Source organism: Anoplopoma fimbria, chromosome 3 (genome assembly GCF_027596085.1).
Source record: "Anoplopoma fimbria isolate UVic2021 breed Golden Eagle Sablefish chromosome 3, Afim_UVic_2022, whole genome shotgun sequence".
NCBI classification, from domain to species: Eukaryota; Metazoa; Chordata; class Actinopteri; order Perciformes; family Anoplopomatidae; genus Anoplopoma; species Anoplopoma fimbria.
In genome coordinates this window covers 1,558,674-1,574,457 of record NC_072451.1, presented here as the reverse complement: position 1 = coordinate 1,574,457, position 15,784 = coordinate 1,558,674, and the positions used below count along the sequence as shown (strand labels likewise).

Sequence of the window (15,784 nt, the reverse complement as noted above, 5' to 3'; positions counted from 1 at the left end):
TAAATATCTGTGAAAACATCTCCCTCTAACAGCTGTATTTATCCAGATTTCTCACCAAAAACTTTTAAGAAAAGATCACATTCGACTACATCATGATGACCTTTTAATTTGTGTACGCTCAGTACACATTTTATACTGAATAGAGCTTGAACGCACCGTAATGGAACCTCAATGGCGTTTTACTTGCCCTTGGCTATCGGCCTATCCTCATTGTTGAGCTCTGACTTTTATTAGACAGAAATGCACATACATAATAACCTCTTTTCTAAAGATACATACATGCAGACACAAGCCCTTTCTTCCTCGTTTCCCCCACATTTTCTATACGCCTCTATACCACAAAACCAAACACACACACACACACACACACACACACACACACACACACATGCACCACCCTGCTGTTCTTGTGTAACGGCCCGGGATGATATTAGCTCTGATAACGTCCGCTCTGCTCAATGAATCCTGCAGTTATTGACGATGCCGTCGGCCCGTCTGGATCCTATTATCAAAGTGTCTTCAAAGGAGACTAATTGAATTAGTGCACGGCTCTGTAATTGAACGCTTGCTTTTAATGATGCATTGTGGTCCCGCACCGAGCCGGGCGTCCCGTTAATCAAACGTCTCTCCGTCCTGACAGATGGGACTGTGTTACGCTCTGCAGGATCAGCATGATCAGGAGGATCAGGATTATTTGTTTCTAAGAAAACGGCCCCGTCTGAAACTTTTGAAACCAGTACATCTGGATTTTTCCAATTTGGCATGTTTTTTGTTTTCCGTTGTTTTTTGTTTTCCGTTGTTTAATCGCCCTGCAAAAAAACCAACCACTCAGCTAAATAAAATGTGAGATGCGGCTTCCCTGTCAGCCTGACATCCAACACCATGCAGCATCGATGCGGCACATTCTGTGACCTCAGTGACTGACCCGGTAAATAAGACATAGAAGGTCGTGTGCAGTGATATCTGATCATTGCATTCCCTCTGACACAATGAAGTGTGTCTGTGTTCAGTCAGGCGGGCGACAACGAAACCTTCTGAGTGTTTTTTGTTGGGAATCTAAAGATATGCCGCCTGTGAGATGAGCACACCTGGAGCCGTCTCGCCTCCCAAGAGCTTGATCAGATTTTCTTTTCTTCCTGAAAGGGGTGCACCCGCTGACCCAGAAGCTATTTGTAGGTTTTTTTTATTTATTTTAACTGGTCTATTTATTTCTTTTTGTGCGCTGCACAGGAAGTGATATCTAAGGAACGATTTGAAATTACTTTTTTTTTTGGCACAAAGGCTCACTTAGACTCAAGGATGGAATGATTAGAATTTGGTGGTCAAAGGTTCACTGTGACCTCACAAATCACATATCTGGCCATAACTCAAGAGTTCACATGCTAAGTATGATGATTTTCACAGATGTCTAATTGGATAAAACATGTTGGACACACATGGATGAAAACTGCTACTTGACTGGTTATCTGAGACAGTGGGAGAGTCATTTATTTTAAATTAAAGGTTTTTTTCTTTGATGTTATTCAGAGATTTTGTCTTTTTGGGTTGATTTGGTGTCAGTCATCCATATGGTGTCGTACAATGAAACACCTGTGAAAAGCGTAATCTTAAAACACCTGTAGTGAACTTCAGATACTCTATTGCCATGTCTATAATGTAATGTTCGCTGAACTTCCTGTTTTCAAACTCAGGCCCAGATGGTGTGTAGTGGTCTTCAGGTTGGAAGGTCAGAGGTCAAGCCTAATTTATAGTTTCTGGTTCGGTGTTTCGTCCGGTCGTGGACATGTGGCGCTCTGCTGGAGAGGGCACAGATATCCGTTAACAGTGATGGATTGTGTGTTTCCCTGTCCGTGGATCTGATGCGTATTCCAGTTCAACATGTGATCATTTGTCCTCATGGCGTGTGTGCTTTTCATTAGGAGAGGAATGAGCGTCTGGATTTTCAAAAGACCAAGTGCTTCTTGATGGCAAACACATTTGTTTTTCTGCACAATTTCATAGTTTTCTAATAATAATTGAGGTGCACCGTTGCTAGTGCACAGGCAAGCATCACTCAATAGAAATCCTCAATTGTTTCTTAACTTTACAGCTTAAATGAGTATATTTCTGCATGTTGTTTCCCTCTTTTTGAAAGGTCTTAAAGTAAATCAAAGATGCTGGAGATTTCCGCTAGACTGCATTCAAACTGTTAGTCAAACAGCACTCAAATGGTTAGCTAGGTGTTATTTTCTCTTTCTTTCTAAAAGGCACTAGTATTAAGTTTACCTTAGCCTGAGGGATATAAAACCAAGATTTTAAGATTTTTCTTAAGAAGCACAATTTGACGCAACCTAAAAATGTCTAAAACCAACAAAAGTCAAGATTAAATGTGAAACTACCTTGTTAAAGAATGAGAAAAAAAAAAAAACCTGCAAATCTGACCAAAAATTCTCAGCTTTTTGTATTTTTTTTTTTTGTATTAGATGATAAGCACTCTTTTCTATTGTTACCCAAAACATATTGAGGGTTGATAGACAGCCCTGCTCAACTGGCAAGTAAATCACTGTGTCTGTTAAAATCAGCCGTCCTCAGGCTGATTATAATCTCCATTAAGTGAGGGACGTATCTCTTTATGTGATTGTGCTTTTTCACGCCTCCTCAAACTTCTGAATTTCTTCAAATTTGGCACAAATGTCCACCTAGACTTGTTAACTGCGACCTCATGTCAGTCCCAATCTCCTGACCGCAATATCTCAGGAACGCCTTGATATTTGCTGAGTGATGACATTTTCCACCGACATGGATATAAACTACAACTTGACTGGTTGGCGGCGGCTTACAACCGTGAAGGCAATAATTGTAGTTTTCCTTTGATTTGACTTAATTGGTGATGTCAACTTGACTAGTTGCGCCAACGTTTCTCACCGTTGCATCAGTTCAAACACACTTCCTATCAAATTCTTCCACAGAGGTTGTCAGTCTGAAGACGGGCAACTCCGGGATCAAATCTAATGACGAACATTTCTGAGAAAAATTCATGCATATTTAAACAGATTTGGATTATGAAATTTAAATGCAGTTTCACAGAAATGATAGAATCCCGGTACAATGCCACAATTTTCTTAATATCTGTACCCGACTAAATGTAGTTTTTTTCTATATATTATTATATTTTATATTATTCAACATGAATTATTTTTGCATTTTGTCCCATAAGATTTTCGCCGGCTTCTTCAGAAAGCTGGACTCCATCCCTGCATTCAAAGTTCGCCTCTCTTCCTCCCTGTGTGTGTGTGTGTGTGTGTGTGTGTGTGTGTGTGTGTGTGTGTGTGTGTGTGTGTGTGTGTGTGTGTGTGTGTGTGTGTGTGTGTGTGTGTGTGTGTGTGTGTGTGTGTGTGTGTGTGTGTGTGTGTGTGTGTACACATCCACATCAGCTTGTATGTGACAGTGTGGTCAAAGTTGCAGGAAAGGGGAGCGGGCAGCACTTCATTAAAGTGCAGCATTACTCCACTCACGCTCTCTCTCCTATACACACACACACACACACACACACACACACACACACACATAAACACACTGTAGGCGCAGACCACTTCATTTACTCTGAGAGATAGAAAGGACAGGCCCCAATGGATTCTCCTATTAATCTTTAATGAGCCCCCGAGCCTGAAAACTGCCCGCTCGCCTCTCCTCCTCCACGTCCAGGAAACAAACAATGACTCGTCTGGAAAACACATCGGCCGCCTCGTCCACCTCCTCCTCCTACCTGCCTGCCTGTCTGCCCTGCTAGCCATTAACCCCGCCATTCGGCCCTGAATTATTAATGCGGCTATCTATCTCCCACTCCTGGCAACGGGAATGGGCGACGTCTCCGCGGTGTGGTTGGTGTAAGTGTGGCCGTGGATCCCTGAGTGTCTGCTGCTGGACGGTGGAGGGGGAAGTAGAAGAAAAAGGCTGATTGGTCCAATCTGTCAATCAGACTGTTAAAGTCAGCGCTAAGTTGTTGCTACTGCTGAGAAGAGGATGCATTATTGTCCTCACAGCTGATGCAGCATAGTTTTCTTTATTTTGTTCCTTCTCAGATATCACATTTTTTCATATTTTAGCAAAGCCAAAAAAATAAATAAACGGCTTGCATGGCTCATGTGAACATAACTAACAATTTAAACAAGAGACCATGCTACATTTTAGCATGAATAAATCATGCTGTGCTCTATTTGATTTGGATTGTACGTCCATCCGGAACGCTATATCTCAGGAACCCCAGGAGGAAATTTCCACAAATTTGGCACAAACATCCATCTGGACTCAATGACGAGGCAGGCGGCAACCTCTGGTTCTGCCGAGTGAAGCCAATGCAGAAGTGTCTTTAAACTTGCATTCTCTCTGCTGTCCATCAGGGGGCGACTCCTCTGGTTGTATAGAAGTCTATGAGAAAATGACTCTACTTCTCTCTTGATTTATTCCCTCAGTAAACATTGTAAACATGAGTTTATGGTCTCAATCTCTAGTTTCAAGTCTTCTTCAATACAGCATGATGTTCATTTAGTAAATGATGCTCCATTTAGAGTCAAACAGACCATAAAGCAGGTTCACATGGCAATGGCATTATTCCAAAGTGGCGTCAGCGAATTCGCACAAGTCAAGGTTATACAACGGCAGTCCACAAACCAATTGGTGACGTCGCGATGACTACGTCTACTTTTTATATACAGTCTATCAGATAAATTGATAAGACTTTTGAGGTCAAAGGTCACTGTAAACTCACAAATACAAGTTCTTGGCCATAACTCAAGAATACATAGGCTAGATATGATCATTTCATACAAATGTCTAAAAGGATAAATTACAAAATGAGGACTTTTGTAAGGACAGGCATGTAATCTGAAACTTAACTGTTAACAAGGATTTAGTTTTTTACGAAGCCATTTCTTTTCAGCACAAAAAGAGGCCTGTCCTTCAGAGCAGGTGGACCTAAAACCTTTTTAACAGCAGATGTTGGAAAGAGTGAAAAGAAAAACCTCCTCCATCAGCTGAGGTTCAAATTTCATTCTGACCTTTTGAAACAGCAGTTTCTCACCACAAGCTCCATTTAGTAGCTTCTCTGAATCTTCCCATCATATCATTTTACATTTGAAGGTTTTAGTCAATAGTAATTTTTCCATTTCGTTCTAAAAACTTAAACAACATTTTTAAGCACAAATGCATGAGAAGTACTCAGAAGGTCATCTCCACAGCTACTACAGAGAGTATCAGTCTGGACTGTTCAAACCACATGTCCATTATGTCCATCAGTCTTTGGACAATTATCAACAGGTCTGTGTGGGAGAATGGAGAAAACCCAAACCACTGCAGTCGATGGAGGCTGTTGTAATCATATTGTTCCAGAGTTGATTGGATTTATTGACCCACGGCAGAAACTATAAATGAATATATAACGCTGTAAAGACATTGTTTACCGCACTCTCAGTTCGTTTCCCTACTTTTTATCACCTCCTCCTTTGTTATCTTTCCTGCACATACACACAATGACATTCACACACACACACACACACACACACACACACACACACACACACACACACACACACACACACACACACACACACACACACACACACACACACACACACACTCACACCGTCTCTGTCTGGCTGTGGAATAGAATTGTCAGTGTGCAGCCAGATTCCTGGGAGATGGTGCGTATTGAAATGAAGGGTGTGTGTGTGAGATGCCTGCGTGTGCTCTGATGAATGCCGATCTCATTTGCTCTTCCTCAGATAGCGACTTCCTCTCCCTCTCTGATGTCCCCCGGCCTCACTTCCCCGTCTCCTGATGAATATTGAATAGTGTTAGATGTGTTTCGAAGACTCTCTGAGTTGTTATTCTCTCTCTGTCTGCGGGTCTTTTCTCTTTATCTGGCCTCGGTGTGCGCTTGTGTCTTGTATAGGATCATGCGTGCAGAGGTTCTCCATACACTTAACAAAACAAACATACTATCCATACAGTGATAGTAAATAAATCATAGGCTTTCACCATATGGTGGAACACATTGTTGGCGATGTTCTCTTCATAAATGCTCATATATTTAGTCCTTTATGGTGCTGTGAAATATCTTGGAATGCAGCGCTGCTGTCCACCGATCCGAGGAATGTCCTTTCTGTCCATCTGTCTTCTTTATAGTCTTCCACATATACTTTTATTTTTAAGGCTGTTGTCAGGACGTTAAGGCAGAGCAATTTAATGAGGCATTTGTCAGCAATAGTCCTCTTTCCTCTAAGGGGTGGTGGAGTGACTGCATTTCTACATTTTAAAGGGGACATATCGTGAAAAACCTACCATTTCAGTCAGTTTTTAATTTCTCGTTTTTTGTGGCCTTCCAAGATCAAAAAACATGTGATTCAACAAGCCAATCACATTTGCCTCCACTCATGTCACATGCAGGTTCATTGAAATATTCTGCCCCCTCCATCTGAGTATCTTCACCCACGGTTTTGAGAGCTACCTTTGGAAAGGTGCACCATATTTTTCTTGCGAGCCAATCAGAGCAGAGTGTGCTTCTTCAGGACAGGGTCTTAAAGAGACAGGCGCTGAAACGAAGCATTTCATACGGAGGGTGAATACAGGTTTATTCAGATGGACAGTATTAGAAAAACAATGTTTATGAAGATAAAAAGCATGTAAGCATGTTCTCGTAGAAACCCAAATATGACTATGAACCTGGAAATTATTATGATATGTCCCCTTTAATTCATATATGATGCAATTGCCTTTATTCTTTGGGTTGGGATGACCCTTTAGCCTTCATCAAGAAAACATACATTGCTTTTTATAATAAATGAATGTTTCTTCATGTTTTTTAGTTTGATTTATCTGTGGATATACAAGACACTTTGGATCTAAGGGGGGCATGTTGGAATTGGTATTTTTAACTTGGTCCAAGATGTTACAAAAGAAAACATGAAAGATAACAACTTAAAACAAAGTAAAAAAAGAGATGAGTCCAGAGCTATTGGCTACTGTGTTGGCTGTTTTAAAACGCTGCTGATGATTGATTAAGGAAACCGTTTGACTTTTACATTCCTACAAATTACAAACACACACACACACACACACACACACACACACACACACACACACACACACACACACACACACACACACACACACACACACACACATCAGTCTGTAACAGAGAGCATCTTGTCTTTCTGTTCTCGTTGTGACAGTCTCCACTTTAAGCCTGCAGTCAGAAGTCGTTGCTCACTGCTCCTCACACATGCTCACACTCGTACTCTGCCCTGTAGCTGTACGTCCTCCAGGCACCCAAAGTGTCATGGCAACCGTGCGGCAGCCACGGTAACGGCGGGCTCATTTTCATACTGATGAGGCGACCCGGTTGCCGTGGAGGCCAGATCTGCTGCTGCTGCTTCTCCTCGCTCATCTCTCCTCTCCGGTGTCGCTCTGAAATTTTAATGACCTTCTCATTTTTCTCCTCTTTGCTTTCAAAGGCCTGCGTTTGTGTGTACGTGTCATGAGTCTCAGCTTCAGTGTTCAAACAGACCAAGCGTCCTAACAGTTGATACTAGAGGAGAACAAAGGCAATGTCATTTTGGATGCATCTTTAGAGTGCATGTATTTTTACACCTGTGGGAGACCTCCTCCCATCTGTTCGCCGTGGCTTCGTCAGGTTAGCGGCTCCGCCTACTTTTTAGCTCCTGAACGATACTTGAGTTTTTAAGGGTTGATGTGACGGCGGCAAAGGTCGTGATTCAGGTTCAAGACATGTCACCTACTTCACACCAACGAAGAACACGGCTATAACGAGCTTCGTAGCCGTTCTCGCTCTCCCTCTGATTGTTCTGTGCTTTTTGTTCCAGGAGGACGAGGCCAGAGAAGAAGAAAACGGCCGGATCGAGCCGGTTGGTCGAGCCGACTCCTGCATGGACCACGCCCCCGTGAGGTCACTAGAGTAAGTCCCCCTATGTCATGCTTCAGCTTCGCCCAGTTTCTGCCTCTCTGTGATCTCACACTCCTGCTGAAAGTCAATAACACACTGCAGTTTTATTCCAAAATGTGATGTCCAGCATTTGGGAATAGTAACACCTTTTCATCTGAATTTTCAAGTTTGCACATTCATCGAAAATTGAATCTTCCTTGTTTGTGCAAATGTTTAGTTTTATAATCTTGGTGGATTTTTGTCCCCAAAATGGATAAAGTTTTGGAATGAAACCCATTTTTGTGTCTCCACACCAACACATTGTGTGTTATTATAACAACTCCTTCCCTCTTTTGTAATTTTGGCCATCATTTTCCGTAATTATAACGTTGGACTCAACAAATGCATGTCGCTCAGACAATGATGTTGCCATTTTCCCGGATCTCTGCAATTGACCCGCAGAGCACAATTATAATCAGTGGGAAACCATGGCCAAAACTATGAAAAATAACTATAAAAATCCCTTCAAAACTGACCTGAGTAACTCGGCTCTCGTCTCCCTTTCTCTACATAATAAGTACTTTAAAGGTAGACCAGCAGGTGCTTTATTGTAATCCAGGTTTGTTTGTGGAAAATCTCATTCCAACCCTTCTTACTGATTTGCATAATTCTCTTTTGTGGAGGCAAAATGATCCTCGTCTCGCCATCAGAGCTCTCCCACGCACTAACCCATTCAGCTCCTGTTATTAACAACTTTGTTTTGTTTTGTTATTTTTTGCTCTGTTGCATGCTTCCAGTTTAATATGCAGGTATGGTATTGTTATTATTCCTCTGATTTCCCACAGACTCTGGCTTCCCCCCGCCTCTTAGTTGTCAACAAGGGGCCCATTTTCCCTGAGCTAATCATAGTCATTCTATCAAAGCTGTAGGCAGATTAGATTTGGCATCTTGTAGAAATGTTCCTGTGTTTGGATGTTTAACAGCCGCGCTGACTAACAGATGAAGAATGCCGCCTCGGAAAAAGCAAATAGCTGTCTCTGCGTTTTGTGCTTTTAAAGGTTCAAAGGACGTCGTCAACAATATTCATCCACATAAAATTATATTAAATGACATTAAATGGTATAAAGTCAAGGTTTTCATCGGAAATTGATCAGACTGGGCTTTTATTGTATAATTTATCTTTCCACAAATTTACATACTAAATTTGAGTAGTGCCTCATAACTGTGATTCACGATATTACCCTGATAATCATCAACATATGCCACAATGGAATCACTTGTTATTGTGTTAAGAAATAAACATCTTTATAGCGTTACAGAAAGGACACATCCTTATTTAGTTAAAAATGAATTCAAGGAAAATATATCAAATAATCTTAAATGAGGTAATCATGAATCATAAGGCCCCTCCTCCATATTCACAGGATAAACACATTTTTAAATATCGCAACTTTGTGTGAATCTGTTCATACTTATGAGATAATCTATGTATTTTTAATCTTCTTTTTGGATAGAGAGCTAGACCACTTTTCTAGACGCTCGTGATGATTTTTTTTATCACAATCCGCGATAAAATCCTCTCTCATCCCCTCCCGAGATGTCTGTCAGCACCGTTGCAGTTCTTTGCACTGTTAGCGCTGTTAGCACCATTAGCTACGAGCTGCTGGCTTAACTTTGGCCATGTTGAGAGCTGTGTGGAGGCAATCCCTCAATCATAGATTTGCTCTGAATTTGAAATTTAGAACTTTTAATTCTAAAGTCTGTTGCTGTTTTCCAGCTACGTGCAGCACATTTAAAGTCAGTTTCAAATTTCTGGACAAAGCACTGGTCCTCCGTGGAAACATGCACACCTTAAACGTACAGAACACGCTAGTCAAAGCATTAAACTTGAATTTAATAAAATTACAATTGCAGCATTTTGAAAGAAATGTCAGCTCTCAGCCTCTCATGTCCCCCCTTCTGAGATTGACTTGTGTGTGAGGACTTTGCTGTTCCTAGTTATTACTTCCATGCGTGTGCTTTATTTGGATTGCTATGTTTTATTGTCTTTTTGTCAGTCTCCTCCAACACCCTTCTCGCTTTCTGTTTATTTATTTCACTTTTGTTGTCATCATCACCATCTCATTTCCTGTTTTGTTTTTTCCCCACATGGTGTCACCCCTCTCCTCTCCTCTCCTCTCCTCTCTCTCCACTCCCTTCCCCCCCCACACCAACCCACCCACCCATCCTGGCCTCTCCGTCTACCATCCGTCACCGTCTCCCAGAGACATAATCAAACTGGTGGAGGTGTCAAACGACGGTGGGCCCCTGGGAATCCACGTGGTGCCTTTCAGTGGCAGGGACCGCAGGTAAAACCTACCGGAGCAGAGCCATGGAGCTGAGTGAAGGAGAGGAGCAGGGAGACATAGTGTCCACAGGGGCCTTGAACACATCTAACAGGGCCATTGTGCTTAAAACATGGCTCAATAAGGAACTGAAACCCTTTTTAACTAAGTTACTATTTGTGTTAAGCTGTTTACAAGACAGTGTTATTGTAGTAGTACACAAAGTACACATAATTATATGGAGAAAAGTGGTTTTTTTGTAAGCTATGCTATTAACTTGGTCTCTGCATTTACAGTTCTGTACTTTAACTTTCTCGGCCTTATTGTAAACTTGTAAAAAAAAAAAAAATATTTACACTTGTTGAATTTAGTTTATGGTAAAAAGAAAATCTTTAAATGTGTTGATCAAAGCTTTTTGAGGTCTGCAAAGAAAGAAAAACAAACCTGGAGAGAAGTGTGCTGCATCAACTGAGACACGCAAACACACATGCATACCGGACATTCCTCCTTGATGCCATGTGTAATCACTTCATCACTCATACAAATCGGATGGCACACACACACACACACACACACACACACACACACACACACACACACACACACACACACACACACACACACACACACAGACACATGTTCATGTTTGCCGGCATCATGAAGCCATTTTGCCAGTTTACAGTCATCAATCATGCTTGTTTAGGGTTTGCAGGTGACCGTCATCTCTCGCTCTGGCTGCTGTCACATCAGCTTTATATGATACAAAGGATACGTTGAACAGTGCACAAAACACACACACACACACACACACACACACACACGTACCTGCAACACAAGCTGTGAAGGAATTAGAGGAATTTCACATCTGGTTTGAATTTGACCAGAGAGGCAGTTTTAGAAGTCATCCAGCCTTTCGTAGTTCCAACAAGGATCCAGTAAAACACAGTTGACAGTTGAGTGTATGAGACTGTTCAAAGCTGATTTACACGGAGGTCCTTCACATTATTGAACGTCTATTTAAAGTGAAGAAACCAGTGTAGTCCAGTTTAAGTTGAGTCTAAACCTTGATATGTTTTTATAGAGCCTCGGGCACAGAGCCGACTGCAGCCCCACAAACGTCTGAACTTTCTTTATGTGCCCCCCCGAGACTCGATCAGCGACTACAGACTCACTGTCGCGCTTTATTGAAAATCAAGATCATATCACTTTTCCCCCACCGGCCCGACTCAATCAACCTAAAAGCACATTTATAATGCACTTTTCTGTTATTGGGGAAATGTCAGGGCGAGGCGTTATCCCGAGATTAAGATGCCCGGCTTTCATCAGAGAAGTACCCCCCCGCGCCGCAGCAAATCGCATTGTGTTCTCACTCGAATTCAATCAGTGGGATTGTCTCTGAACTTTTTTCAACTCCTGAACTTTCCTGCCCCGTCTCTAATCACATTTCCATTCATATTGAATTATAAGCCTCAGGCGAGGGCGAGCATTAAACCCTAAAATCAACCCAATTTACCTCAGAGACGCTCGCTCACACTGCCTTCAGGAAGAAAAAAAAAAGCCCCGATACCCACGGTCACAGACTATTCACCGGAGAGGACTCGATTAGGTTTGCACCGTCTCTCCTGCCCGAGCTTGATATTCCTCCTCTGACTCGGATGTATAATCCACGAGGCGCCCTTTCAGGTGAAGTTAGCCTCTCGCTGCGGCAGCGCGGGGAGGCCTAAGCCAGTTTGCCACGCCGGATTACAGCGTGCGCTTTAGACGGGCCTTCGCTCCAATCCGCCTTCTATCACGGGTTTAACCGTTCTGCTTTCCGAAGCTCTCTTTATTTATTTATATTGTTTTTGCAGGAGTCCTCGGGGGGGGGTTAGAAACATGAACACCTGCAAAGCGTCGACCCCCTCAGCAGAGCTGCAGTGGCGTTTTTTGTTTTTTTTAAATCTCTTGATTGCCTTTGAATAGAATGGCCTCTGAAGCACCCTGCTGTGATGCCACTGCTTTCTGGCATTCGCCTCATTGGTACCCTGATGATACAAATGACAGGACCACACTGTACGCTCTCTCTCAAGTACCGCACGATGAGGCAGAGCCAGCAACGAGGCCGTTTTTCTGTTTCTTTTCCCTTTTTCGTGACAGAAAAAGCTTCTCATTAACGTGGCGGCACACACTGATTCTTGCATAGCCGTCTGATTGCGTGAAGGGAATGTTTGTATTCAAGTGTTCATGTTTATAGTAGAGATGAAAAAAGAGGCCACAGAGCAACAAAAAAAGACAAGAAAAGTGACCTTTAGAATCCTTGAGGGATTTGACCGATGAGCCAACTAGACGTAGACCGGTATAGAAGAAGATCGTCCTCTTGCCTCTGTACACAAAATCTTTTTCGGCAGTAATAATAAATGCAGTCCAGTGTAGTGCTCTCTCCACCTCAGCTCCGTCCACGCGTCAGCAAAGCAGCCACATTGACTCCAGAGACGTCGTCTTGCATCTTGCTGACATGAACTTTTGCACCTTTCAGGACTCTTGGCTTGTTGGTCAAGCGTCTGGAGAAGGGAGGCAAGGCCGACCAGCAGGGCCTCTTCCAGGAGAACGACTGCATCGTCTGTATCAATAACGGAGACCTGCGGAACATCCGCTTCGAACAGTAAGACGGACGCTGGCGTGGAATCCCTCGCCGCTGAGCTTTTGGCGGTGCCTTGGCTTCCTGTGTGACCTTGGCTTCCTCCCTCCTCTAACACCTAAATCCTCCCTTTCTTTCTGCTGTTATCCTCTCTCCTCCTGTCTTTGTGGGCCTCCTCTCTGCACTCCTGCTGCCGGTGCACAGGCTCATCCGCTGCCCGTCACTGTGCTAAGCTAACCTCACTGTGCTAAGCTAACCTTTCGCTATTTAACTCCTGTAGGTCGCACCCCCCCCCCCCCCCCAATCCCTGAAGCAGCCTTTATCCCCCCCATGTGTTTCAGTAGCAGCTCCTCTGGGCTCCTACTGTAACACCTCTCTCTCTGCTGTTCCATTGGAAGGAGGCTCCTAACATTCAGAGCTTTTTGCTTTCCAGCTCTGTTCACATGCTTTCATTAATTCTTTCCTAACTCTGCCACCTGGTTTCTCTTTGCCAGCGTGCATGCCCTCACGCTGCGTATATCTAATGCTGCCCGCTCAGAGAGCCAGTGATGCATCTATGCGTTTGATTTGATTCTCGACCGTCAGCATAAATGTATAATGCATACATGTATGTTTTCAACCACAGTATAGAATTCATGTGATATGCAAAGAACCACCCACATGCACACACAGATGTGTTTTATGATGATGCATTGCTGTCCGATGGGACTTTACGTGCAGGGTTTGTTCACACAAATTGTATAAAAAAAAAAGAAAGAAATGAAAAGAGAAGAAAAAGAAGAAATATATTTCCCACGTGCCTCTTATCTAGCTAGAATCTAGCCATGCGGATAGTTTTGGATTGATTTGTTGAGGCTTTGAAGTGTCTTATCTGCTAGATTTTCATCGCCATTTTTAATCTCAAACCAGATACAATTTTCGCTTCAGAAGAAATATCTCTGACATGAAACGGTGTCCCTGTGTTTTGGATTATACAAAGATAATGCTGTCATTTCTTTGGTAGAAATAGTTTCAACACTCGCTACCAACTCTTGACAATTAAACCAAAACTATCACGATGAGAACTTGTGAAAAGCCCACCCTGTAATCCCAGTCACGGTATGGTGTCCTATTCATCCATGTTGCTTTAAGGCAAGTAATGGATGGGAACAGAGCTTCTGTAGATTGTTCTCTTACAGGAGCGTCAACAGTTGTTATTTAACAGTATTTTTATAAGGGAGCAGATTAAATCATGTCTGTCACAAAACTCGGCCTGAACTCGTAAAAGACGCCGAGACGAGACCCACGGGGAAGGTTATAAGTGGCTGGGGAAAAAACGGGCCCGGAATTTCACAGAGAGGGGGCCACGTTCTCATTCATGGGACAGCGGGAGCAATTTAAATTCTAGGGGCCCCGGCATTTTCCAGAACGTCCGTGCAGCTGTCAACGGGCGAGGGAAGAGCCATACCCAAGTCTGCTTTTATTGAAACAGGTGCTGCTAACCAGGCCGCTGGTACAGGGTGCTGACAGTCAACATAAGTTTCCATTCACACCTACTGTACATGAGCTCACACAGCGAGGGGGGGGGGTTAAAGAGGATTTTGTGCAAACTATATAGAGGTCTCCTTCATCTGGAGCCAAATGAGGGGATTATGTGGTGGAGCTGTCGGTGGAGGGTTGGGTCTCTTTTGAGAGCCGCTCACACTGGAAATAACTATTAATTAACATGTCAGAATGTTCAGGTGGGTGAAGATGGGTTTTATTTATATAACATGGGTGTGTGTGTGTGTGTGTGTGTGTGGGAGAAACATGGCCAGACGAGGTGCTTCTCTTGGCAAGTTCTTGCAGAGAAGAACAATTGCTAAGAAATGTAACAGTATTTAACAGTATTTAACAGTATTTAAAGGTATTTAAAGGTATTTAGGGCTGAAATCAGACCAATAATCAACATTTTCTCTTTCATTCAAATCCCTTCTTCCCGCTCTTTTTGTCCCAGAGCCCAGAACATGTTCCGCCAGGCCATGCGCTCCCCGGTCATCATGTTCCATGTGGTTCCGTCGTCGATGAAGGGCCACTACGAGCAGCTGTCCCACGCCATGTATGCCTCGGGCCGCTTCAGCCCGGACTCCCTGAGCGGCAGCACGGTCTCCGGCGTGGACCAGGCGCCCCACAGGATGTCCCGACACGGGTCCCAAACTCACCCGCACTCCCATCCCCATCCCCAACCGCACGCTCACCAAGACCAGACCGACGGCTACCTTCCACTGCCTCACCCGGCGGTCTCTGCAGCCAAGCCGCCCACGGGACACACCCCCTCGCCTCAGAGGGCGCCCAACGCCACGCCCACGGGAGGATTTACCAAGAAAGTCGGGAGGAGGCTCAACATCCAGCTAAAGAAAGGTGAGCTGAAGAGAGGGGGGGGACTACTTTATCTCCCACAGAGAGGCAGGTGAAACATGTTTAAATAGAAACATGCAGCTGTTAGAGTCGTGTTTTTTGTCACATACATTTTTAAGAACAGTTAAATGTTTGAGGAGACAAACTGGGGAATCTCCAATTGCTGACCAGTGATAAGAAAAACATAGTTATGTAAGACCCCCAATGCACTGTAGAAAAACACGTGGAACTGCCATTATCAGAAAACTTCTTTATCATTATTGTGGAAAACATCTCAGTCCCAGTTTGGTTTTTAAAATATCCTCTGAGTCTTTCCAGACAGTTTGTGAAAGTCTCCCATCATGCTTTGCATTCATCAGGCTTTAAAAAAACGAGAGGGATGCTGTTTACTTTCTTGGCATTTCCATTCCACCTTTAAAAAACTAGCAATTTCCCCATCTCTAACACATCAAAAACAAGTACAAGGGGCCGTTTATTTGGAAATTGTGCAGACACCGAAGCGTGCAGAATTTGAACAATGATGCAACAGGCTTGAAAAAAAACCAGGCA

The 15,784-nt window shown here is 43.3% G+C and overlaps 1 protein-coding gene across 2 annotated transcripts in view; it reads left to right on the top strand.

Annotated features, from left to right (window-relative positions):
• The window catches only part of LOC129088942 (partitioning defective 3 homolog), a 237,234-nt gene that overhangs the window by 103,719 nt on the left and 117,731 nt on the right, over nucleotides 1–15,784 (top strand). Inside the window, exons 6-9 of one of the 2 annotated variants that reach the window (XM_054596221.1) lie at nucleotides 7,860–7,951; nucleotides 10,183–10,266; nucleotides 12,758–12,883; nucleotides 14,835–15,238. In XM_054596221.1, the coding sequence (XP_054452196.1) occupies nucleotides 7,860–7,951; nucleotides 10,183–10,266; nucleotides 12,758–12,883; nucleotides 14,835–15,238 (706 nt within the window). The remainder of the gene's footprint in view (nucleotides 1–7,859; nucleotides 7,952–10,182; nucleotides 10,267–12,757; nucleotides 12,884–14,834; nucleotides 15,239–15,784) is intronic. The other variant, XM_054596222.1, reaches the window with a different exon arrangement.